Genomic DNA, 21624 nt, shown 5'->3' with positions numbered 1-21624 from the left:
GCTGGACTACCATAGCATATTCTTATCAGAGACTGGTCGCGGACCTAAAAATCAGACACTCAAAAAGAAACGACAGCATTTCTGTGACAGCAAGATTTTGTCAGGGTTCAAATAAGATCTGCCTATAATCACGTTGGTGTGAGGCTCTCTGAAACGAAGCCATCGCCAAATTTGTAGGCGCCTTGAACTTCACTTTGGCGCTGGCCTCTACCTGGTTAGCGACAGGACTTGGAATATTGTAAATCTGGTTCTGCGGAGTTTCTTGTCCGAAGATAGAAAATGGCATCAGTAAAAAGCTCATCATCAGGCGAAGGTATGGACAACAACCTTACCATCTCTCGGGTTACAAGCATGAAAAAGATCTACCAAGGCCATAGAGAGTTTATGCGACGAGATCCGTGCACCGTGCGCCCCACTTTGTTCACTCTGGCAAGCTGATAGAGTAGCATTCACTTAATGTAGTTCTTGAAATAGTCATTAATCAATGCATGAGTTTTCTCGGCTTATCTTCTTCCAGGGCTTGAATAAATGGAAAAGAAAGAACCGTGGTATACAGCTACACCAATATTGCTTGCTTCGAAATGATCGGAGACCAGCAAGATGTTGATTAGCTGTGATACATTTTAGCAATAACGAACAAGCGCCACACCGTTTGGATGTTCACCCTAAAGGCCGTTCCAGAGCAAAGGCTTGTTGATAACAAACTTCCCAATAAGAGCATCTGTAGCATCAGAGGAGTTTCCAATAAACACTCCATATTCTCCACTTTCAATCGACCATTTCTGTCTCTCTACGTCAAAGTAAGAGCAAGCATACTTGATCGGGACGGAAATGGTAGCTGTGATCGTTTGGCCAGGCTCCAAGTGTACCTTTTGGCAGCCCTTGAACTCCTTCAGCGGGCGAGAGACAGCGGTTGTCGTCGAAGGGGGAATTACATACAACTGTGCAACTTCAGCACCCCCGAACTTGCCAACGTTTTCGATTTTTAAGGTGCAGACCAAGTCTTCGGATGTTATCTTCACATCCAAGTCCCTGAATTGGAAAGCTGTATAGGACAATCCGTAGCCAAACGCAAAAAGAGGCTCGCGAAGAGTTTTTTCGTAATAACGGTATCCAACAAAGACATCCTCACCATAAACGACAGTTCCCTTGTCAGATTTGAAAGTCAAGAACGAGGGGTTGTCTTCGCATCGTTTTGGCCAAGAAAGAGGAAGCTTGCCAGAAGCGTTTACATCGCCATAGAGAACGTCAGCCATAGCATTTCCAGACTCCATACCATTGAACCAGCCATGAACAACAGCTGGAATGTCATCTACCCGTGGGAGTGTGACTGGAGTACCTGACAAGTTCACCAGGATGATATTTTTGTTGATCTTCAAAATCTCATCGATAAGGATCCCTTGAGATTTGGGTAAATCCATATGTGGTCGGTCGAAACCCTCGCTTTCCCAATCATTCGAAGTTCCAACACAAAGAATCACCTTGTCTGCTGTCTTTGCAAGCTCGACAGCGTCATTTATTCTCTTTTGGTCTGTAATCTTTTCCCCAATAGCGACCGTAAGTGATCCGCCCCCGTTAGAGCCAACTAGATCCAATGTCTCCAGGGTGAAAGTTGGGGCTGACCCAAACTCAATTTTGAATTTAATGCTTTCATCCTTCTTCATGCTGATAGTCTTGGTGTCACCTAGAGAACTTGCACCAATGGCAGCAAAGCCCATCTTTTGACTGGTTTTATCATCAATAAATAATTCTCCATCGATGTACAGCAATGCCGTTCCCAAACAGGATAAATGTATATCGTAGCTCATATCTCTATCAGAGGTAAATTCTCCCTCAATGTCAAAATAAAACAATGAAGAGTCGAGCTTCTCGTGATTGTAGTCGAACAGCATTAGTTGCAAAGAGTCATATCTGAATTCCTCAAGAAGGGTCCGGTTAGGAGTGCCAGGAGCTTCTTTGTATACCTTGATCCACACTCCTGGTTCTCCCTTGTATGAAGCCAACTTACCCAAATCAAACATATTGTGGGAAATGTCGCATCCCATAGAGTATGGCGGCTGCGAGCCAATTTTATTTGAGATACCGTCGTAAACGGATACCCCATAATAGCTATTGACCGAAGCTGATCCTCCTCCATAAATTCTTGGAACTCTCCCATTTGGCCCAATGACAGCGATTCGATCTGACCGTTTGAGTGGGAGGATTGAGTTTTCGTTTTTTAGCAAAACGATAGCTTCGGAAGCTGCCTTTCTCAACAAAGCAGAGGTCTCGGGAGTATTGTTCGCAGAATCCTCCGGAGCCTTTGACGGGATTCCAGACTTCAGAGCATGTTGAACAAGCTTCAGAATGTTTCTGACACGGTCATCAATTACGTCCATGCTGATTTCTCTTGAGGATATCGCATGCATCAAAGCGTCGTGTTTGCGCATAAGAGGATACCCAGGACACTCAAGGTCCAGCCCAGCATCCAAAGAGCTCTTTATGGAGTAAACTCCAAACCAGTCGGACATGGTAAGACCATCCCATCCCCACTCTTTTCGAAGAATATCAGTCAGAAGCTTCTTAGACTGCGAAACATGCTCTCCCATCACCTTGTTGTACGAGCTCATAACACATTTAGGATTTGCTTCCCTAATTGCGATTTGGAACGGCAGCAGGTAAACCTCTCTCAATGCCCGATCCGAAAGTATCACGTCGACGGAGTTTCTCTCATCCTCAAGATCGTTACAAACAAAATGTTTGAGAGTAGCCCCAACGCCCTGTGATTCGATACCTTTGATAATTGCTGCCGCAGAAATTCCGGAAAGGTATGGATCCTCGCTGAAGGACTCGAAACCGCGGCCTCCCAAAGGTCCCCTAGCGATATTACAGGTTGGTCCCAAAATAACATGAGCACCTTTGTGACGAGCTTCTTCGGCCATCAATTGGCCCAATTGCTCCAGAAGCGGCATGTTAAAGGTTGCTGCAAGCGCAGTGCCCGAGCTGAAGCAAGCGGAGGGAACAGATCTGAAGAATTTGGTTCCTCTCACGCCGTTAGGGCCATCGCTTAGTCTGATAGAGGGGATGTTCAATCGATCGATGTTTGTTGTGTGCCAAAAGTCTTTCAGCGAAAGTAATCGAACCTTTTCTTTTACATGTAATTGACTCAAGATGTCATCCACGTCAAATGTGCTCATACTTAAGGAGTTAATGGGCCTAAAATAGATTGCAATATTTTAAAAGCGCTTGAGCACGACAATAAATCTGTTGTGCTTTCCCCACACTGCGAAAATTTTTGGAGTTCGAAACGCAGCATGCATACTTGGCTTGATAAGATTTTTGACTGAAATTCTAGTCTTTTTCCATTTGAGCAATTGGCAGGATGGAACTTTGAGAATCTGGTCAACTACTAAGAGCCATGATGAAATTCCAAGCTGGGCTCTTCCAATGACTCCTCTCCTTAACATCCTAGCGAAACAGACCTCAGTTCCTCGATTTGGATGCAATTCAATGAGCAGTCTTGTAGTAGGTAAAGAGCAGGGCAAAAGATGGTGCCCTAACTAAGCACGCTGTTTGGCAAACCTGCCACGTAGTTGTGCTGCATTAGTACCCAGAGAAAGCCAAATCCTTTATATATTATTTAAGTTAATCTTTCCAACAGCTGTAGCGCAACGCTCTACTACCTAGCAACGTTATGAGACCCTGTATTCAAGGAGAGCAATACCCAGAAGAGTCACATGTCATATACAAAGCAAGCCTTCAAAACTACTTAAGTTGCAATTTGCAGAAACTCCACTAGAACTAATCCACAAAAGCAGCTTGTTGTGGCACTTCTTCTGAAGTCTATTGCTTCCAAAGGTATCAATCAATTACAGCTTCAACATTTAGTATAGAGATTCCGGCCTATTCAGAGACTTCACATCGTTGCCTTTATTCTGCCCATCCACATTTTCATTGCCTTTCTTATTTTCAGCCTAACTTGGTGCATGCTTCTCAGCACAATGAACATTGTTCTTGTTTCTGAGTAGAGCAAAGCATTCAGCACCAACTAGCAGACAATTTCTCGCATGATGGAAACGCATTTTCCTTAGTACCATCAAATCTTGCACGGAGGAATTTGTTGGTGTGAGTTTGGACTAAGAGTTGCAGGAAACTTGGTCATGCTAGCACATGCAAATAAATCCACGTGAAGATTAGACAAGATTGATTTTGTGCCTGGTGGCTCGGGTAAGTCTCCTAGAGCCCACATGGGGCTGCTATACTAGACAGCTTTTTGTTAAAAAATACGGCTGTATATCGCTAAACCCAAAACTCGACATACTCGATCTGAAAACTGAGGTCTTCAACTAGAGTGAGCAGCCTTGACTAACTGCAAAATACTCTCATGCTGAACTACCTAGTCTGTTTCAATATAATCAAAATTCACGAAAGAACTGGATTGTCAAGCTCTATTCGCGTCTAGTCCACCTAAGGAGATTGCCAAAGACACAAGTCTTCAAGGGATAGCAAACCTTTGGCCTACTATTGCTTTAATCACCACCCTAGTCTGTCCTCAAAAGTAGATCGCCCATGAGCTCACCTGTTTCTTATCTTTTAATTGTCGTGGAAAATTTACTTGTGCGGCTGAGCTGGGATTTTTTGATAACGTAACTGCAAGTCTCTTATCTACATTTTTCCCGTACTGGTACTGATAAAACACTATCGAGTCTCAGTCAATAATCTTAGGGCCTTGCAGACTGAATTATCATGCAGGGCCATTATCATGTCTAGTATTATTATGTCTCTATTTATGTATCATCTTATGCTGGCTGGAGTTTCCCATATATGACTTTGTAGAAGTATTCTCTAGAGGCCTTTTTGATGGCAGCTATGTCGACACTGCCATTCGTATCGAAAAAGTTGTATCTGTCTTTAGGGCAGTAGCTGTGAATCTCGTTGTAGAGATTCAACGCAAAGTCTGGCATCAGTAAAGATGCACCATTCCTCTTTAGGTCCTCGTAGTGTTCGATCCACTCTCGTTGTTTCTCAGGCGGAGGAAGTTTCTTGGCGTTGGTCCACACACCTGCTATTGCTATTGCGCTGACTTCGGATAGCAGGAAAAACAGAGGCGTCATTGGAAGTCCTATATGGCATAATGTTGGATCACCAACTGCAAACGTATATAGGTATAGGTTCCTCACAATATTCAACTGCCCTTCTCTGTCCTTCTCGGAGCTTGGCAGAATTTTTGCGTATTCTTTTCCCTCGTTCTGGGGAACATTCAAAAACGGATAGTAGGTGTGGTATCCAGTAGCCAGAATAACCTCATCAAAATGCTCTTGTTTTCCGTCATGGAACCGGACATAAGTCTGGGAAAAGTGGTGTATTTTTGGATGGAGCCTGATGCCAAACTCTGGATTTTTGAGCACTTCTTCGATCCAGTTCTTCGCAGGACTCTTCTCGAGATTGAAGTCCTCAATCCTCGAGACATTCATGCTCACATGTATTTCCTTGCAAACAGGCACAAGGTACTGCAACATGTCAACAGCGCTCACATTGCTTCCAACAATCAACAGCTTCTTATCTTTATAGTACTGGGCATTTCTGTAGCTCTTGGCGTGTCTGACGTTGCCGTTTCGACTGGAGTACTCTGGAAGTCCCGGAATCTTGGGGAAATACGGAATGTTGAACTTGCCAACAGCAACGACAACTGCGTCAAATTTTTCTCGGTACCATCTTTCCATACCGTTCTCAGTGTTGACGACAGTCAAAATCCACTTGCCAGAAGCCTCATCTTTGTACATCTGCTCGATCGACGAGTTAAATCTGATGTACTTCTCTAGATCGTTGATCCTGGCAAAATCCCTAAGGTAATCCAGCACATGGTGGTGCATCACAAACGGGTGGAAATCGCAATCGACACCGCTTTTCACCGGTGGACCCGAGGAGAATCGCATAACTGGAATTGGAACGTTCGTGTAGAGCCCGTCGTACACGCCGCTGGTGTTCCATCTATGAGTCCTCCGGGCTTCCACTTCGACCGGCTTTGTGCTGTCTGTGTTTTCCAGATTTGTTGGAGGCTCCCTGGGTGGACGAATTCCCAAAGGAGAATAGTACTCTTCCACATCTGTGGGGAAGCCCTCGTCGGCATATTTGGTGTAGTTCCAGACTCCACCAATAGAACTGTTCTGTTCGAAAACTACGATCTCCTCAAAAGCAGGCTCTTCCGGAAGCTCGTGGCGCTCCTCGTCCTTGGTGATGGTGGATCTACCTGACTTCGATGTGTGGAGAAACTCGTTCAGCGTGACAAGTCCTCCGGCACCTCCACCAATGATAGCCACTTTATTTATCGAGTTTGTCATGTTGGACAATAAGAATCTGGCTCTTCCATATATATACATACAGTGGCTCTCCACAAATCAGGCTACGGGCCTGTGGCTACCACAGCCAGCACGAATCTTTTATGTCACGTGATCTGTGTGAATTAGCTTTGCAGTGCAGGAGTTGCGCCATGGGGAGGAAATAGAATTTCCCCGTACATTTCATGCACGCAGAGTGTGTCAAGCACAAACAATCGCACGTGAGCACGAATGACAGCTGTGGACGGCCAGTCATTTTGCAGCTATTAATTTCACTCCAAAGTGGTCTAAGCGTACGCCCCCGGTCTACCGTACGTCCAGCCTAGTCCAGAGGTAACGCGACGGCAGCAAATCACGAGGAGTCTCTATTGATCTTTTTTCTACTTCGCATAGCACTAGTCTATTTTCATTTTGCTCGAGCTACGTCAGTCGACTCTATAGCGTTAAATAGTATTTTAGAGAGAGCTTGACGAGACCAGGTGAGCGGGCTCAACCTCGTCCGGCTGCGACTCCAGCAGCGCCTTTCTCTTGGCGTCTCTCGCGGTGAAGTACCAGGCAGTCACCGTCATCACAAGTCCCAGACTTGCCAGGCCGGCGTTATATCTAAAACCGATTGGGTATCTTGGAGCGTCCTGAGCATTCCACACCAAAATAGGCACCCATGCACCCGTCACGTAGGCCAGAGTGTTGGTGCACACCACTGTGAAGTTTCTCTTCATATCGTTGCCAAAGAGCAGCCGGTTCACCCAGGAGAAAATCTGAGGCTGTCCCCAAGCGGTCGGCATACCGACAATGAAGTAAGCTGCCCAGTGGGCAGGACGAGCAATGTCCCACGCTGCCAGCATAGAGCTTCCAATAATCATCATCACAAAGTAGAGCCCAACAAGAACGTAGTTATAGGTTCCGCCAAAGTAATCGTGGACATGCGAGAACACAAGGGTGAGCGCAATACCGGCACCATACAAGATGGACGGATATGTGTTATACTGGCTGGATGGCAACTTGAGGTCTTGTTTCATCCAGGTGGTGAAGGTTGGCTGACTGATGGCAGCACAGGTGTTGTTGTAGCACAGGAACAGAACCGGGAACACGTAGATGTGCCAGGTTCCAAAGAACTCCTTGATACGGGCCCAGTTGTATTTGTGTCTGGTCTTGAGCTCTGCCTTCATCTGGCGACGTCTCTCCACTGCGACCTGTTTGTCTGTCTCGTTCAAATAGAAAGCAGTGGTGGTGGAAGGAGTGTTAGGGTCCACAAACATGGTGTAGATTCCAACCGGAACCGAAATCACAGCGTCAAACACAAACATCCACTTGAATGGCTCCAGCTTGGACTCTGAAAAGCCTTTCAGGATTGATTCCTGAAGAGGGCCAGATATCATACTGGCAGCAATACCGGAGCACGCAAAGTACGACGATCTCTTTGAAAGCTCACCAGGACTGAACCACGAACCAAGAAGATACTCGAGGCCAGGAAAGTATCCTGCCTCTAAGAAGCCCATCAAGAACCGAATGGCGTATATACCGTTGATTTTGTCTGGTCCGCAGGCAACCATCAAAAGCGTCAGCACAGCCCAAATAATCTCCAGTCCTCCAAGATAGTACCGGGCGGAAACCCTGTGCAAAATTATGTTGGAGGGAATGGCACCAAGGGTGTATCCAACTGTCCACAGAGTGATCATGTAGTTATACTGATTTTGATCCATAGCATAGTACTCCTTCATACCGTTAACGTACGCGGTGGTCACGTTCGACTGGTTCAGGTTTTTGATGAAGTATCCCAGCATGGAACTGGACATCAGGAAGAAGTCCAGCTTCAGCAAGAAGCGTTGCTCCCTTGGGTCTTTTTTGTAGCCGTCCCAAAGAAGGGACAAAATCTTGTCCTTTCTGGTGAGAGGCTTGTCAACAGACAAGTCGATTTTTTGAGAGCTGGCGCTGTCAATCTCGCTGGTGGTTATGAGGTCGTCTTTTTTGATGGACATGCTGGATCAACAGACAGATCATTCACCCTTTATCTAGTTGCAAAAAAAAATAGATTATGGCTTCCGAGCCGCAAAGCCTACGAGCCACAATGGTAGCCACAGAAACCACTGTTTAAGAAAAACTGCATTTGTATGCAACCCTGTCTGTGGCAGCTATCAGGGGCTGCCTGATTTAAGACGCCTCACCTGGCATCTATTACTAATTCACTTATTATGGTGTATTGGCTGCATTCATTTTTTCAGATTACAAATCATACTTCACTACGCACGTAGCTTAGAAGAAATCCTTTTCGTCCAAAGGCAATCCGAGAGCCTCTCTTTGGGACTTTGACTCTGGGTCAAAGTATGGCAACTCAGCCAACGAGGTGACTCTGGTGCCATGACGGGACTCCTTGCCCTCGTGGTCCCAAGTAGATCTGTGCTGAGACACTCTGTTGTCCCAGATGGCAGAGGTACCGTAACCTGGCTTGGAAGGAGTCCACTTGAATCTGACCTGGATGTCAGCGTTCTTCTCAAAGACCTCAAACAGGTAATTAAGGATCAAGTCAGACTCAACAGAAGAGAGACCGACAATTCTCTTGGTCATGCCTCTGTTCACGAACAAGGACTTCCAGCCGGTAGCTGGGTGAGTTCTGATGATAGGGTGGACTCTCTCGATTTTCTTTGGACCAGCAAATGGGTTCTTTCTGTCTAAGTATCCGTGGGCAGAAACGTAGACAGCTTGCTTGCCGTCAAGGAATTTCTTGAACTCCTCAGATAGCTTGTCGTAAGCAGCATAACCAGATGCCCACAGGGTGTCACCACCGAACTCAGGGATGGCATCCAAATGCAAGTGAGTCAGTCCAGCGGGACGCTTCTCATGCACCAAGTCAGTGTGCCAGACCTGAGTACCTCTCACGGCATTCTTGGTAGCATCAAAGTTACCCAGGTTGTTGTTCTTGAAAGTCAGACCAACACCCAGGGACTTTTGAAAGTAGTCTTGCCAGATAACAGAAACACCTGGCAAGCCGTTCACCTGGGAAGCTTGAGGGTGCTTTTCGACACGTCCCCAGTACTCACCAAGCTCCAATTGCTTTTGAGGAGAAAGCTTTTGGTCTCTGAAGAAGACGACAACTCTCTCAGCAACCAACAGAGCCAGCTCGTCTTTCTGCTGGTCAGTCAGGTCCTCAAGTTGCAAACCAACTATCTCGGTACCAATGTGGTTAGTCAAGTGAATAACCTGCTTGGCAGCACCAAGAAGAGCTTTCTTCTCAGGGTCAGCTCTCTTGGCACGCTCGATGTACTCGTAGTCGTCGTCACGGATGGCAGCAGCCTCGTCGACGTAGACTGGAATAAGAGACTTGTCTGGTCTCGAAGGGTAACCTTCAGAAATGTCAATGCCAGCATCAACAAGACGTTTTCTAGTGGACTCAGGAAGAATCTTCAATCCGTCAGGATCAGGCCCAAAGTGACGAGTGTCATTTGCATTGAGACCAATAGCAATCTCTTTGGAGGTTCTGATAAGATTTTCGATTTCTTTATCAACTGGAATAGCCTGGAGTTTGAGGGTTGTGGTAGAGGACATTTTTGATGATGGTTTGGAAATAGAGCAGCCACTGCTTTTATATTACTCCACAGAGTATGTGGCTACCATCCACATGACTTTTTCAGAGTGATAAATTGTGTGGCGCAAGCCGCCTCGCCGCACAAAGTCAGAAAAATCCACCAGAGTAATTAGTAATAGCTAGCAGTTCTTGGTCGAAGTATCGGAGTTTAAGGGCAGTCACGTTCCTATGCATCCCGTGAAGCGTATTGATTTGTAAGCTTCCCAGTTGGGACATGAAAAATTGACTCCACAATTCGTTGAAGAGGATTTTCAGCTGGGGGTGGGAGCTGCATTGTATGGCTTTTTGCAAAAGCCTGAAATTGGCACTCGAGACAATCGACGCTTTGCTATGCTGATAGCGGATCTGGTCCAGGATAGAACGGAACAAGCTGATGCAAATTTGTAGTGGCTCAAAAAATGAGTACCAAGCGAATTTGGAATATGAGGGAATCAGTAAAGATTGTATTAGATAGTGGTCAGTCCGGTGAAACGCAACCAATCCTATTTTATCTGTTGCCAATTCAATTATCAGCCTCAGCCTATCTGGCAATGAAGCAAGCACGGCAATTGCAAGCTGTATGAAGTCGTTTTCTTTTTGCGAAGTGGAGTTTACTAGTTTCTGAATTGTAGCGGAGCAGGCGAGAGCAAGGTTCTCGACATCCTGTCTATATTTTGCCGCTTGGCCTGAACTAATTGGCTGGTGGCTATGCTTTCCCTGCCAGACCTCGTTACAGCACATGCACCAGTGAGAGACGCCGCAAAGTAGAGCCATGCTCGGATTAACAGAGAACCCATCGACGGACCAATTTTCGCTTGGCATTTTTGTGTCCACTATATTTTTCGATGTAGCCGGTGAAAAATCGGTTTTCAGGGACGAGAAACAATCCAGCTGTACAAGCAGCCACCATAGTGTCCTGCGAAGCCGGATCTCTCTGACGTTTTGTATCTGGTGGTACAAGACCGGGTCTCTGTATAGCTCGAGCAGATCCGAAAGATTCAGCAACGTGGATATCGATCCAAATGGGTTTTTGGGCTGAACAAATAGCAGAACTGTCAAGGATTGGCACTTCTGTAACGGAGGCGCAATGCTCAGATACCTGAACATCAAGTCTATCAGCGACTGAGATGGCATTTTCGTGATAATCGTCGCTGAGTAAATTATCGTGAGTAGCTCTAGCACAAACTGGTTCTCATTTGGCCATGGCTTCTCATACACAGAGCAGAAGTGATGGGTGTCAATAAGTGGAACTAGCGGGTGGATAGCTTCCATATATTTGGACAGCAGGGCATCGCACTTTGCTCTTGAGAACTCTTCTGGCAGCTGGAACGTGGTTGTGCGTTTGTGGGATTTTCTTTCTATGTTCTCAGAGGAAGTATTGGGAGTTGGGTACCCTTCAACGGTAAAAGTCTCTTTTGCTGGTGTAGAAGGAACATCGAGACTCCTGCTTGCCTGTCGTGCTGCCAGCGGTTTTCTGCTGTCTCCGGCGACTTTGAACTTGCCCACTCCGGGAATGGCTTGTTTGGGCATAAAAAAGGGGATAAATAATGTTTACTGATTTTTATATGTGCGATTTATATATTTTCATCTGACAGCTCACATAGGCATCAGGACCTGCACCAGTTCCACCAACTACGGCTGATAACACAGGCACACAGACACCGTCCCACGGCTGCTTACACCCGGACCCACTGGTTTGCACTGCCTTGTTTCTATTTCCTCGGCCGAGATTTCGCGGAATAACTTAGACAATGATTCCTCTGTGGATAGACTGTGACCCTGGCCAGGACGACGTTGTGGCGATCACGCTCGGCGCGTATGGCCCGCACTTTGACCTGGTTGGTGTTTCCACCGTGCACGGGAACGCCTCGATGGAGAACGTGACCATGAATGCGCTGAAATTCCTCACGGTGATAAAAAGACAGGACGTGCCCGTGTTTCCTGGCGCTGCGCGGCCGCTGGACCGCGAGCCGGAGTACTGTCCCGAGGTTCACGGCCCCACTGGTCTGAACGGCAGCGACAAGCTCCCCGTTCCAAAGATCGCGGCCAGAAACCCCGAGGAGTTCTTTCCTTATCTGAAAAATTTCATCGAGACTCATCCAGGCGAGCTTGCCCTTGCCGCCATTGGCCCGCTGACCAATATTTGTCTGTTTTTCGAAAATTACCCCGAGCTGAGAAGCAAGATCCGGTGTTTGAGCATCATGGGCGGGGGACTAGCCAAATTCAACAAGAACGGGTGCTCTGAGTTTAATGTTTTCTGCGACCCCAAGGCGGCGAAGGCTGTCCTTGCAGACCCCGTGCTGAGCGAACGCATGATCCTTGCTCCTCTGGACCTGACGTCCACAATCCGGGCCTCGCTCGAGATTCGCCAGCGGATCCAGGGCGATCCTGCTACTGCTACAGAGTTCCGCAAGATGATGTACGACCTGGTGCAGTACTTCTACCACATGGTCAAGGCCAGACAGGGGGAAGGCTACGTTGGGCCGAGCGTGCACGATCCGGTGGCCATAGCGGCAATTTTGCAGTATTGTGGGCTGGAAGATCTGGGGTACAAGTGGAAAACGGGCTATTTGGACGTTCATCTGGGAGCAGACGAAGACGGCAAGCTAGAGTTCACTGAGGCCGAGCACGGCGTCAAAGTACTGTACGATGTCAACAGGGAAGTTTTCTGGAATGTCCTGCTCAAAGCGTACGACCGCGTGGACGAGAAATCTAGAGGCATGTAGATTCTTGGCAGCTTATGTCATGGCCTAAAATTAATACATAATACGTAAATATATTGTATTTTTACTATATTTATTTATTTCATCATGTCCAGTGTCCAACGGCCGCGGCCGTCTTCGATAGTCCTTGCACACTCCAACAAAGACATCACGTCGAACGATATTGTGTCCTGGAATAACGACCAGATCCTACTGTGGCTGAGGAACAAGGACTACTCGATCGATGTGATTGATCTGTTCAAACTTCACAACATCACGGGCATGACACTGCCGTTTCTGAACACCGAGGAGCTCCGCGACATGGGCATCCAGCAGCTCAGTCTGCGGCTGCAGCTGATGTCCGACATCAGCGACCTGCTTATGAAGAAGAACATGAACCTGCTCAAGTTCAACACGGATCCCCTTGCTGCAGAGCTGCAAACGCTCGTGGTGTCCACGAACCTGGTGTCAACAATCGCCAACTCCGTCACTGAGGGCCTACTTTCGTCCAACGGCGGCACGAGCCGCAAATTGACAGAACAGTTCAATAAACTCAAGGAAGATCTTCTGCCCGTGCTCAAGGAGATCAAGGACAAGAAACCGCTTCCGACTCCAGACAGAATGTCGCCAACGCAGCTCTCGCACCACCAGAACCAGCTGCAGACTACGATTGTCCCACAGTCGATCCCAGCCCAGGCAGCCCTGAAAAAACAGCACTCTGCTCCCAACACGTCAGGCCTGCGCAGATCCATCACGTCGCCGCCGATCATCAGCCCGATTTTGCCAGAACAGACCCAGTTCAACGGGTCCAACCCAAACCTGGCCTCGCAGTCCAACCTCTCTCTTACGCAATCGCCGCGCTCACCGTCCAAGTCAAACTCTTCTCAAAGCGTGCCGAGATACCACAAGCCCAACAGGCTCTCGATGTCGCAGTCGATGGGAACGCTGCCAACAATGGGCAGCTCCAGCGCCGCTTCCGAGCCTCTGAAACAGCTCCGTGCCAAGACAGAAGACCCATGTCACAAAATTCTCCAGGCAGCCATGAAAAGACACAACCTGCACGTCTCGGACTGGAAAAAGTACGCTCTGGTGATTGTGTACGGCGGAGACCAGGAGCGAGTCCTTGGATACGACGAAAAACCAGTGGTGGTGTACCGGGAGCTCCAGGAGCTGGGGCTGAACCCGTCCATTATGCTGCGACAGGTGGAAGAGTCAGATGACCTCGACTCGATGAACTACGAGACTCCGGGCGGAAGGCTGTAGACGGTTATTAATACATAGTCTAGAAAGGCTTGAACTGCCGTTTTTGCTTCATCTGGCGCACGCGTTCCTGGTCCTCTTTAAACTTGTTGAGCAGATCGTTCATCTCCTGCTTTTTGCGCTCTCTGATCTGGAACCTGTAGAAGTCCTGTTTCTCCTTCTTCTTCATCTTTTTCACCACCTTCTCGTCCTGCTCAAGGTCTGCAGCGCGTTTCAGCGACCCCAAAATGCCGTTTTTCGTTTTTCTGTGCGATCCAACCACCAGCGTGAACCCGTCCTCGTCCACCGTCGATTGCATATTAGTGAGCTCTTCCTTGAGCTGCTGCTCGCGCTGCTGGAAATCAGACATCGCCTGTGCCACCTGGGCCGCCAGCTGCTCCGAGTCCAGTTTTCTAGACGCGGTGTACCGTTTATGGCCAGTGACAAGATCTGACTTCCACACAGGATACTTTGGATTCGAGGCATTCACGAGTTTCTTGATCGCTCCAAGGGCCAAATTCAGTGCATTTTTATCCACAAACGTCACGACAGCGCACCCGACAGGGATCGGAGGGTGCTCTTCCTCGTGCGTCATCTCCTCGTTGGTGAGCCTGGTGAGATTGATCTCGTAGTCGTAATTTATCATGTTGCGCTCACTGTAGTGCTCGTTCACAGCCAGCGACTCCACAATGGCGCCCATGGCGATCGTGCTGAAGACGCTTCGCACAGCCTTCACAGTGGTGCCGACGGGTATATTGACTATGAACAGAGACCGGGACTGCGACTCTGGCGACGACTTGGTGACATGTTTTTTCACAAACATGTAGTGCAGAGTCTTCTTGGTGTGTGTGGTGGCGTCGAAAACGACGGGGAAAACGGTGTATCCCTTGATCTGGAGCGGTGGAGCCATAAAACAAAATTTTCAAACATTTTTTTTCGTAAAAATAAATATTTTTGCTGATGAATCCCGCTCCATCTGAACAAGAAGCCAGACGCTGTGCCGCCCCAGATTGCGGCAAGGAGACGAATTCGAACCTGAAGTGTCCGATCTGCCTGAAAAATGGGCTCACCATGTATTTCTGCAACTCCGGATGCTACAGAAGAAGCTTCCACATCCACAAAGCTATCCACCCCAAAGAGGGCGTCGACATGTACGATCCGTTCCCGAACTTTGAGTACACAGGGCCCCTGAGGCCCGCCTACCCTCTATCGCCGCCAAGAGGGATCCCAGACAAGATCCAGAAGCCGGACTACGCCCAGAACGGAAAGCCGCTTAGCGAGATCAAGAACGACAAGACCAACCAGATCCGGGTCCTAAACGAGGACGAGATCCGCCAGATGCGCATAGTGAACCAGCTGGGCAGAGAGGTTCTGGACGCGGCAGCCGCTCATATCCGGCCGGGAATCACCACCGACGAGATCGACCGTATTGTTCACGAGGAGACGCTCAAGAGAAGAGCGTATCCTTCGCCATACAACTACTACAACTATCCGAAATCGGTGTGCACGTCTGTGAACGAGGTCATCTGCCACGGGATCCCCGACAAGAGACCGCTGGAGGACGGCGACATTGTGAACCTTGACATTTCTATCTACAAGAACGGCTTCCATGCCGACCTGAACGAAACCTACTACGTTGGAGAAAAAGCCAGGACCAATCCGGAGCTCGTGAATCTAGTCGAGACCACCAGAGAGTGTCTGGACAAGGCGATTGCTCTGGTGAAGCCGGGACTGCCGTTCAGACAGATCGGAAACGTGATAGAGGAGCATGCTACCAAGCACGGACTTTCGGTGGTGAGAACGTACTGCGGCCACGGAATCAACACTCTGTTCCACTGCCAGCCCGACGTGCTGCACTACGCCAAAAACAAGGGCGTGGGTACGTGCAAGAAGGGCATAACGTTCACGATAGAGCCGATGATCAACATGGGCACGTATAGAGACATCATGTGGCCGGACAACTGGACGGCGGCGACCGCAGACGGAAAACCCAGCGCGCAGTTTGAGCACACGCTGCTGGTCACCGAGGACGGGGTCGAGGTCCTGACCGCTCGCACCAAAAAGTCTCCTGGTGGCCCCGTCCCTAGAATATAGATGCACTAGTTTAATCCTTGCACCAACTTTTTATTTAAAATTAACAACAAACCATGTCTTTGGAAACGGCCCCCAGCAGTCTCCGCGAGAGGCAGATTGCAAACCTCAAGCGCATGCTCCACTTGAACGTGAGGTCCGACATTGACCTCGTGTCGTCCACCAACGAGGAGGAGCTTGTTTGGAAGGTTCTGGTGCTGGACCAGAGGTCGACGGCAATTGTCTCGTCGGTGCTGAGAGTCAACGATTTGCTGGAGTACGGCATCACGATGCACTCGCTAATCACACAGAAACGCGCGGCGCTGCCCGACGTGCCGGTGATCTACTTTGTGGAGCCGACCGCCGAGAACATTGCCCGAATCATCACCGATCTCGAAAACGAGCACTATGCCGACTACTACGTCAATTTCACCTCCAGCCTGAGCCGGTCACTGCTCGAGGAATTTGCGAAAAAAGTGGCCTTGAGCGGGAAGGCCGGCAGGGTCAAGCAGGTGTTTGACCAGTACCTGGACTTTGTGGTTACGGAGCCAAATCTGTTTTCGCTGGACTTGCCCAACGTGTACTCCCAGTTCAACAACCCAAAGACGACCGAGTCCGACATCACCTCGATAGCGGACAGAATTGCCAACGGGCTGTTTGCGGCCGTGCTGACCATGGGCTCGGTGCCTATCATCAGATCCAATAGAGGCGGTCCCGCAGAGCTCATCTCGCAGCGACTCGACCAGAAACTGCGAGACCACGTGATAAACACCCGGCAGGGCGCGTCGGCGTCGCTGCAGCACTCCGCCGCAGATAGAATGGTGCTCGTTTTGCTGGATAGAAACATAGACCTGGCCTCTATGTTTGCGCACTCGTGGATTTATCAGTGCATGGTGAGCGATGTGTTCAGGCTGGACAGAAACACCATTGAAATCAGAAAAACGCTTACCGGGGACAAGACCGAGATCAAGCGTCTGGACATCGATCCGAAGGATTTCTTCTGGAACACGAACGCCTCGCTCCCGTTCCCTGATGCCGTCGAAAACGTCGAACGAGAGCTGTCAAAATACACCAAGGAGGCCCGCGAGATCACTGCCAAGACCGGGTACTCGTCCATCAAGGAGATCGACCCGTCCGACCAGAGAGATACTCTGCACATCCAGGAGGCGATCAAGGCGCTTCCAGAGCTCACACAGCGCAAGAACATCATCGATATGCATATGACGGTACTCACCGAACTGATCAAGGAGCTCGACTCGAAGAATCTGGACGCGTTCTTTGAAGTCGAGCAGAATGTGGGCAATCCAGCGACGCAAAAACGGTTCTTGGATCTTCTCAAAGCACAGACCAAAAGCGACAACCATGAGGACAAGCTGCGAACCTACATCATGCTCACATTGACGTCAGACCTTCCGAAATCGTTCTGTGACGAGTGTGAAAAGGCGTTGGCGGAACTTCATTGCGACCTCACTCCTCTCAAGTACATCAAACAGGTCAAGGAGCTAACAAAGCTGTCGTCGATGAATCTCAGCGAGGCGTATCTGAACACCGACTCCTCGGCAAACAGCGGTAACAAAGGTGCCCTGTTCAGTAATTTGTCGTCCAAATTAATGGGGCTAACCGAAGGATCGTCCAAGCTGAGCGAGGGATTTGGAAGCCTGATTTCTGGGCTCAAAAATCTGCTACCAGAGAAGAAAAATCTTCCTGTGACCAACATTGTCGAGTCCATCATGAGCCCCACCAACGCGAACCAGGAGTCGCTCAAAATGACCGACGACTACCTGTATTTCGACCCGAATCTCACCAGAGGCTCGCACTCAAAGCCTCCAAAAAGGTCCAGCTACAACGAGGCCATGGTGTTCATTGTTGGCGGGTGCAACTACCTCGAGTACTCCAACTTGCAAGACTGGTGCAACCGCGTGAACGAGACCGCAGGGATCTCCGGGGCGCCACAGAAACTGGTGTGCTACGGGTCTACAGAGATCGTCACGGCAGAAAAGTTCTTAAGAGAGTGCTCAGAGCTGGGCAAGCAGCTCTAATCCTATAGATATCCCTTGGAGTCCTCCAAGACCTTGGTGCTGCGTCTAGCGTCTAAAAAGAGCACCTGGCACTCTTCAATCTCGTCAACGGTGATCTCGCTGCGGCCATTCACCTTGGCAAGAATTCCTGCCGGAGAAAGAAGCTGCAGCACGTATCTTAGCGAGGTGGACATGGCGATTTGTGCCAGTCTGTCCAGGGCCTGAGGCGTCAGCAGGAGGGACTCGACTTTGGCACGCTTCATCACAATGGTTCTGATCTCCTCGTGGTTGTATGGCAAAGTCTTGACAATGAGCAGTCTGTCAATCAGGTCGGCAGGCAGGCCGTGTGGTGATTTGTAGTCGTCTGTACCTCTAACAGTGGTCATTCCCTTGTTCGAAGCCAGAATCACAATTGGAGCAATGGAAGACTCCAGGGCTCTGTTCAAGAACGTAAAGCACTCGATGTCCAACATGTTGACCTCGTCAATGAACAGCACACCAGGAACCAGCTCGGCGACACCCTGGTCGATGTACTTCGAAACGACCTTGTTGACTTCTGTTCTCAGCTTTTCTGTAATCTCTGTCTTGCGTGGTTTGAGCAGTTGCCCCATCATGGACAAAATGTCTTGTCCTCCCTGTGGTCTAGCGTTGGCAATGTCCAGATCGTGCAAAGTCACGTCCTGGACAATCTCCTTTTTCTTGTGAACGTCGCCCTTCGGCAAAGGCACGTACTCCTCGGCCTCCAGGTCGAACTCTGTGGCGTACGCGTCCGATCTGCCCACTCTCTTCACGGACCCCGTGTTTGCCTCGATGTAAATCACGTCTCCGATGCTCACGCGCTCTTTTTGGATCGACTCGTAAATAGATGGGTCCAGCTTCAGCGACTTGGTTCCCTTGGACGTTTTCAGTCCCACAATCACGTGGTTGATGGTCTTGCCGTAGCCTCCCAATGGGTTCTCAGCCTCTTCTGGAGTCAGATCAATCACTTCTCCCTCGTACACCTCCTTGGTCTCTTTGATCCTCAGGCCAATGGCCTTTCTGAAATTCTCCATCAGCGCCTCTGTCTTCTTCACCTCTGCGGAAAACAACTCTGAGCCAACAATAGGACAGAACGGCACCTTGGGACCCAGTTCCTGCGAAATGGCCAGCGCCAGGGCAGTTTTTCCCGTTCCCGGCCCACCAGCAAGCAGGATCGCCTTTCCGCTCATCTTCTTCGACTTGATGAGGTCCACAATGATCCCGCACGCCTCTCTGGCCTCGTTCTGTCCAACGAACCCTCCGTCGATCTTCTTTGCCGCTCCGTACTCGTCGAGCCCAAGGCCCTTGATGTGCGTGTGCGTGGCGGTTCTGTGCTCTCTGCTGTGGCCTCCTTCCTTCACCTCGTTGATTTCCACCATTTTCAATTGAATAAGAAAATTACACGGTTGTTGTCAAGAAAATTTTAAAACTTACAAAGTCTCTGCACAGCCAGAGCTTGTATTTTTTTTCTTCTCGCCCTTGGTCTGTTTACCCTGCCAACAATTAATTATCGGATCGGAACTTTCTCAATGGGGCAGTAGCCTTTGATAAGAGATCTGTGCCACATAAATGAGTCTGGTCTTGCTGCTCCGCTCTCTTTCTTCCCAATGACGTTCAAGATTACTGCCTCGCCAAAATCGCTCGATCTGCTCCTGAAAGAACGCACCTACTCGGCCCACAACTACACTCCTGTCCCGATCGTCTTTGACTCTGCCTCTGGCATCCACGTGACCGACGTCGACGGGAACGAGTACCTGGATTTTGGAGCGGCCTATTCGGCCGTCAACACCGGCCATAACCACCCCAAAATAGTGGAGGCCGTCAGGGCACAGTACGAAAAATGCGCTCTGGTCGGACGCGGCTTTACACACTCGCTGTACGCCCAATTCTCTGAGGAAGTGTGCAAGGCTTTTGGCTTTGAGCGCGTGCTCCCGTTAAATGGGGGTGGGGAGGCCGTTGAGTTTGCGATCAAGCTGTGTCGCGCGTGGGGGTACGTGAAAAAAAGGATTCCTCGAGACGAGGCCAAGGTGATGATGGTGGCCAAAAACTACCACGGCAGACTGCTGGGCGTGACTTCTGGGTCCACCAACGCGGCCGCACGCGCCAACTACGGGCCGTTCGTTCCCAAAGTCGGCCCCGCGTACGGCGACGGGAAAATGCTCCCGTTCAACGATCTGGAAGCACTCGAGGAGTGTTTTGAGCTGGAGGGCGACAAAATCGCAGGAATAATCATTGAAAGCGTCCAGGGCGAGGCCGGGATCTTCCCGCCCAATCCAGGCTATTTGGACGGCGTGAGAGCGCTATGCGACAAATACAACGTGCTATGGTGTGCCGACGAGGTGCAGATGGGGTCGTACCGCTGCGGGCCTAAGCGGTGGGGGTACGAAAACACGAGCAGCTCAAAGCCGGACGTGCTCGTCACCGCCAAGTCCATCTCCGGCGGCCTGTACCCGTGCTCTGTCGTGTGTAGCTCCAGCGAAATCATGGACTCCATTGCTCCCAATTCCCACGGAGCCACTTATAGCGGCTCGCCCATTGCGTGTGCCGCCACGCTGGCAGCGCTCAAAGTGTACGAGGAGGAACACCTGGGGGCCAACGTGGCCGAGCAGGGCCCCCACATGCTCGCCGAGCTCGCCAGACTCAGCACCACGTACGACCTCATCGAGCAGGTGCGAGGTGTTGGTCTGATTGCGGGTGTCGACATCGACGTCGAGCTGCTGGCGCAGAACGGCATGTCCGTCTGGCACGTGTGTATGTTCATGCGCGCCATGGGCATTGCCTGCAAGCAGGTCCACGACAAGACGGTCAGGTTTTGTCCGCCGCACACGGTGACCAGGGTCCAAATCGACTCCATGATCGCGTCGTTTGAGCAATGCTGCCAGACGCTGCTCAAGCTACAGCCCGCGGACATCCCGGGAGTCAGCGACTTTCATTTTCTAGCACACTAGATGCTGGCATACGTTTATATTATTTAGCTTGGTAAAAGTACGGACCGGGCTTCTCGGCCACGTCTAGCTCCATAACACTGTCCGGTAGTCTTTTTCCGTCGACCTCGGCCCAGGCCTCGATTTTGTCTCCTGGAACGATGGACCCAACGCCCTTTGGCGTGCCGGTAAGGATGACGTCGCCCTCCTCGATGGTCATGATGGACGACATGGTGGTCAGAATGCGGTGGATAGGGAATATCATCAGGTTTGTCATGTCTTTCTGACGAGTCTGGCCGTTCACCGTCAGGTTCAGCTCCACGTTGTATGGGTCTGCAATTTGGTCTTTGCCAATAAAGCCAGACAATGGCAAAAAGGTATCGAATCCCTTTGGAATCGTCCAGGGAAGCCCCTTCTTCTTCATCTCGTCCTGGACGTTTCTGGCAGACATGTCAATTGCCAAGGCATAGCCCTTGATGGCATTTAGGGCGTCCGACGGCGTAAAAGTAGCAGGGTCGAGGTCTCTAAGCGTTTTGCCGACCACACAGGCCAGCTCCACCTCGTGGTGGACAACGGTGCCTCGAGGCACTAGCACCGGGCCCTGTTTGGGAAGAAGCACGGACGACTTTGGTTTGAGGAAGAAGAACGGCTCGGCCGGTTTTGCGTTGTTCAGCTCCTTGATGTGCGCCAGATAGTTGCGGCCAATGCACAAAAACTTGCCCGCGTTCTTCACGTAGTTGAATGACATTTCCAGCGATAAGGCGGATGTGTTTT

The 21624-nt window shown here is 49.8% G+C and overlaps 14 protein-coding genes across 14 annotated transcripts; 5 read left to right on the top strand and 9 right to left on the bottom strand.

The window, feature by feature from the left end:
• Window positions 1–665: 665 nt before the first annotated feature.
• Window positions 666–3176, bottom strand: KL928_003382 (uncharacterized protein; the record flags this gene model as incomplete). Its single annotated transcript, XM_043203963.1, has 1 exon — window positions 666–3176. One exon carries the CDS (start codon window positions 3174–3176, stop codon window positions 666–668), a length of 2511 nt encoding a protein of 836 aa, XP_043059635.1.
• Window positions 3177–3215: 39 nt separating this feature from the next.
• KL928_003381 (uncharacterized protein) lies at window positions 3216–4228 on the bottom strand (the record flags this gene model as incomplete). Its single annotated transcript, XM_043203962.1, has 2 exons — window positions 3216–3539; window positions 4166–4228. The coding sequence occupies 2 exons, from the start codon at window positions 4226–4228 to the stop codon at window positions 3216–3218; spliced, it is 387 nt and encodes a 128-aa protein (XP_043059634.1).
• Window positions 4229–4778: 550 nt separating this feature from the next.
• KL928_003380 (uncharacterized protein) lies at window positions 4779–6320 on the bottom strand (the record flags this gene model as incomplete). Its single annotated transcript, XM_043203961.1, has 1 exon — window positions 4779–6320. The coding sequence occupies one exon, from the start codon at window positions 6318–6320 to the stop codon at window positions 4779–4781; it is 1542 nt and encodes a 513-aa protein (XP_043059633.1).
• A 452-nt stretch (window positions 6321–6772) lies between these two features.
• KL928_003379 (uncharacterized protein) lies at window positions 6773–8296 on the bottom strand (the record flags this gene model as incomplete). Its single annotated transcript, XM_043203959.1, has 1 exon — window positions 6773–8296. The coding sequence occupies one exon, from the start codon at window positions 8294–8296 to the stop codon at window positions 6773–6775; it is 1524 nt and encodes a 507-aa protein (XP_043059632.1).
• A 274-nt stretch (window positions 8297–8570) lies between these two features.
• On the bottom strand, window positions 8571–9860 carry KL928_003378 (uncharacterized protein; the record flags this gene model as incomplete). Its single annotated transcript, XM_043203958.1, has 1 exon — window positions 8571–9860. One exon carries the CDS (start codon window positions 9858–9860, stop codon window positions 8571–8573), a length of 1290 nt encoding a protein of 429 aa, XP_043059631.1.
• A 127-nt stretch (window positions 9861–9987) lies between these two features.
• Window positions 9988–11409, bottom strand: KL928_003377 (uncharacterized protein; the record flags this gene model as incomplete). The annotated part of the gene is made up of 1 exon (XM_043203957.1): window positions 9988–11409. The coding sequence occupies one exon, from the start codon at window positions 11407–11409 to the stop codon at window positions 9988–9990; it is 1422 nt and encodes a 473-aa protein (XP_043059630.1).
• A 221-nt stretch (window positions 11410–11630) lies between these two features.
• On the top strand, window positions 11631–12605 carry KL928_003376 (uncharacterized protein; the record flags this gene model as incomplete). Its single annotated transcript, XM_043203956.1, has 1 exon — window positions 11631–12605. The coding sequence occupies one exon, from the start codon at window positions 11631–11633 to the stop codon at window positions 12603–12605; it is 975 nt and encodes a 324-aa protein (XP_043059629.1).
• Window positions 12606–12689: 84 nt separating this feature from the next.
• On the top strand, window positions 12690–13844 carry KL928_003375 (uncharacterized protein; the record flags this gene model as incomplete). Its single annotated transcript, XM_043203955.1, has 1 exon — window positions 12690–13844. The coding sequence occupies one exon, from the start codon at window positions 12690–12692 to the stop codon at window positions 13842–13844; it is 1155 nt and encodes a 384-aa protein (XP_043059628.1).
• Window positions 13845–13863: 19 nt separating this feature from the next.
• On the bottom strand, window positions 13864–14730 carry KL928_003374 (uncharacterized protein; the record flags this gene model as incomplete). Its single annotated transcript, XM_043203954.1, has 1 exon — window positions 13864–14730. The coding sequence occupies one exon, from the start codon at window positions 14728–14730 to the stop codon at window positions 13864–13866; it is 867 nt and encodes a 288-aa protein (XP_043059627.1).
• A 50-nt stretch (window positions 14731–14780) lies between these two features.
• Window positions 14781–15914, top strand: KL928_003373 (uncharacterized protein; the record flags this gene model as incomplete). Its single annotated transcript, XM_043203953.1, has 1 exon — window positions 14781–15914. One exon carries the CDS (start codon window positions 14781–14783, stop codon window positions 15912–15914), a length of 1134 nt encoding a protein of 377 aa, XP_043059626.1.
• Window positions 15915–15967: 53 nt separating this feature from the next.
• Window positions 15968–17929, top strand: KL928_003372 (uncharacterized protein; the record flags this gene model as incomplete). The annotated part of the gene is made up of 1 exon (XM_043203952.1): window positions 15968–17929. The coding sequence occupies one exon, from the start codon at window positions 15968–15970 to the stop codon at window positions 17927–17929; it is 1962 nt and encodes a 653-aa protein (XP_043059625.1).
• A 2-nt stretch (window positions 17930–17931) lies between these two features.
• KL928_003371 (uncharacterized protein) lies at window positions 17932–19305 on the bottom strand (the record flags this gene model as incomplete). The annotated part of the gene is made up of 1 exon (XM_043203951.1): window positions 17932–19305. The coding sequence occupies one exon, from the start codon at window positions 19303–19305 to the stop codon at window positions 17932–17934; it is 1374 nt and encodes a 457-aa protein (XP_043059624.1).
• A 228-nt stretch (window positions 19306–19533) lies between these two features.
• On the top strand, window positions 19534–20874 carry KL928_003370 (uncharacterized protein; the record flags this gene model as incomplete). Its single annotated transcript, XM_043203950.1, has 1 exon — window positions 19534–20874. The coding sequence occupies one exon, from the start codon at window positions 19534–19536 to the stop codon at window positions 20872–20874; it is 1341 nt and encodes a 446-aa protein (XP_043059623.1).
• A 19-nt stretch (window positions 20875–20893) lies between these two features.
• Window positions 20894–21598, bottom strand: KL928_003369 (uncharacterized protein; the record flags this gene model as incomplete). The annotated part of the gene is made up of 1 exon (XM_043203948.1): window positions 20894–21598. The coding sequence occupies one exon, from the start codon at window positions 21596–21598 to the stop codon at window positions 20894–20896; it is 705 nt and encodes a 234-aa protein (XP_043059622.1).
• Window positions 21599–21624: the final 26 nt, after the last annotated feature.

Source organism: Ogataea angusta, assembly GCF_019207475.1.
Source record: "Ogataea angusta isolate 61-244 chromosome Unknown 61-244_NODE_6_length_652341_cov_89.526226, whole genome shotgun sequence".
Classification (NCBI taxonomy): Eukaryota; Fungi; Ascomycota; class Pichiomycetes; order Pichiales; family Pichiaceae; genus Ogataea; species Ogataea angusta.
The sequence above is the reverse complement of the archived record's forward strand: the minus strand, read 5'-3'. Positions and strand labels throughout refer to the sequence as shown.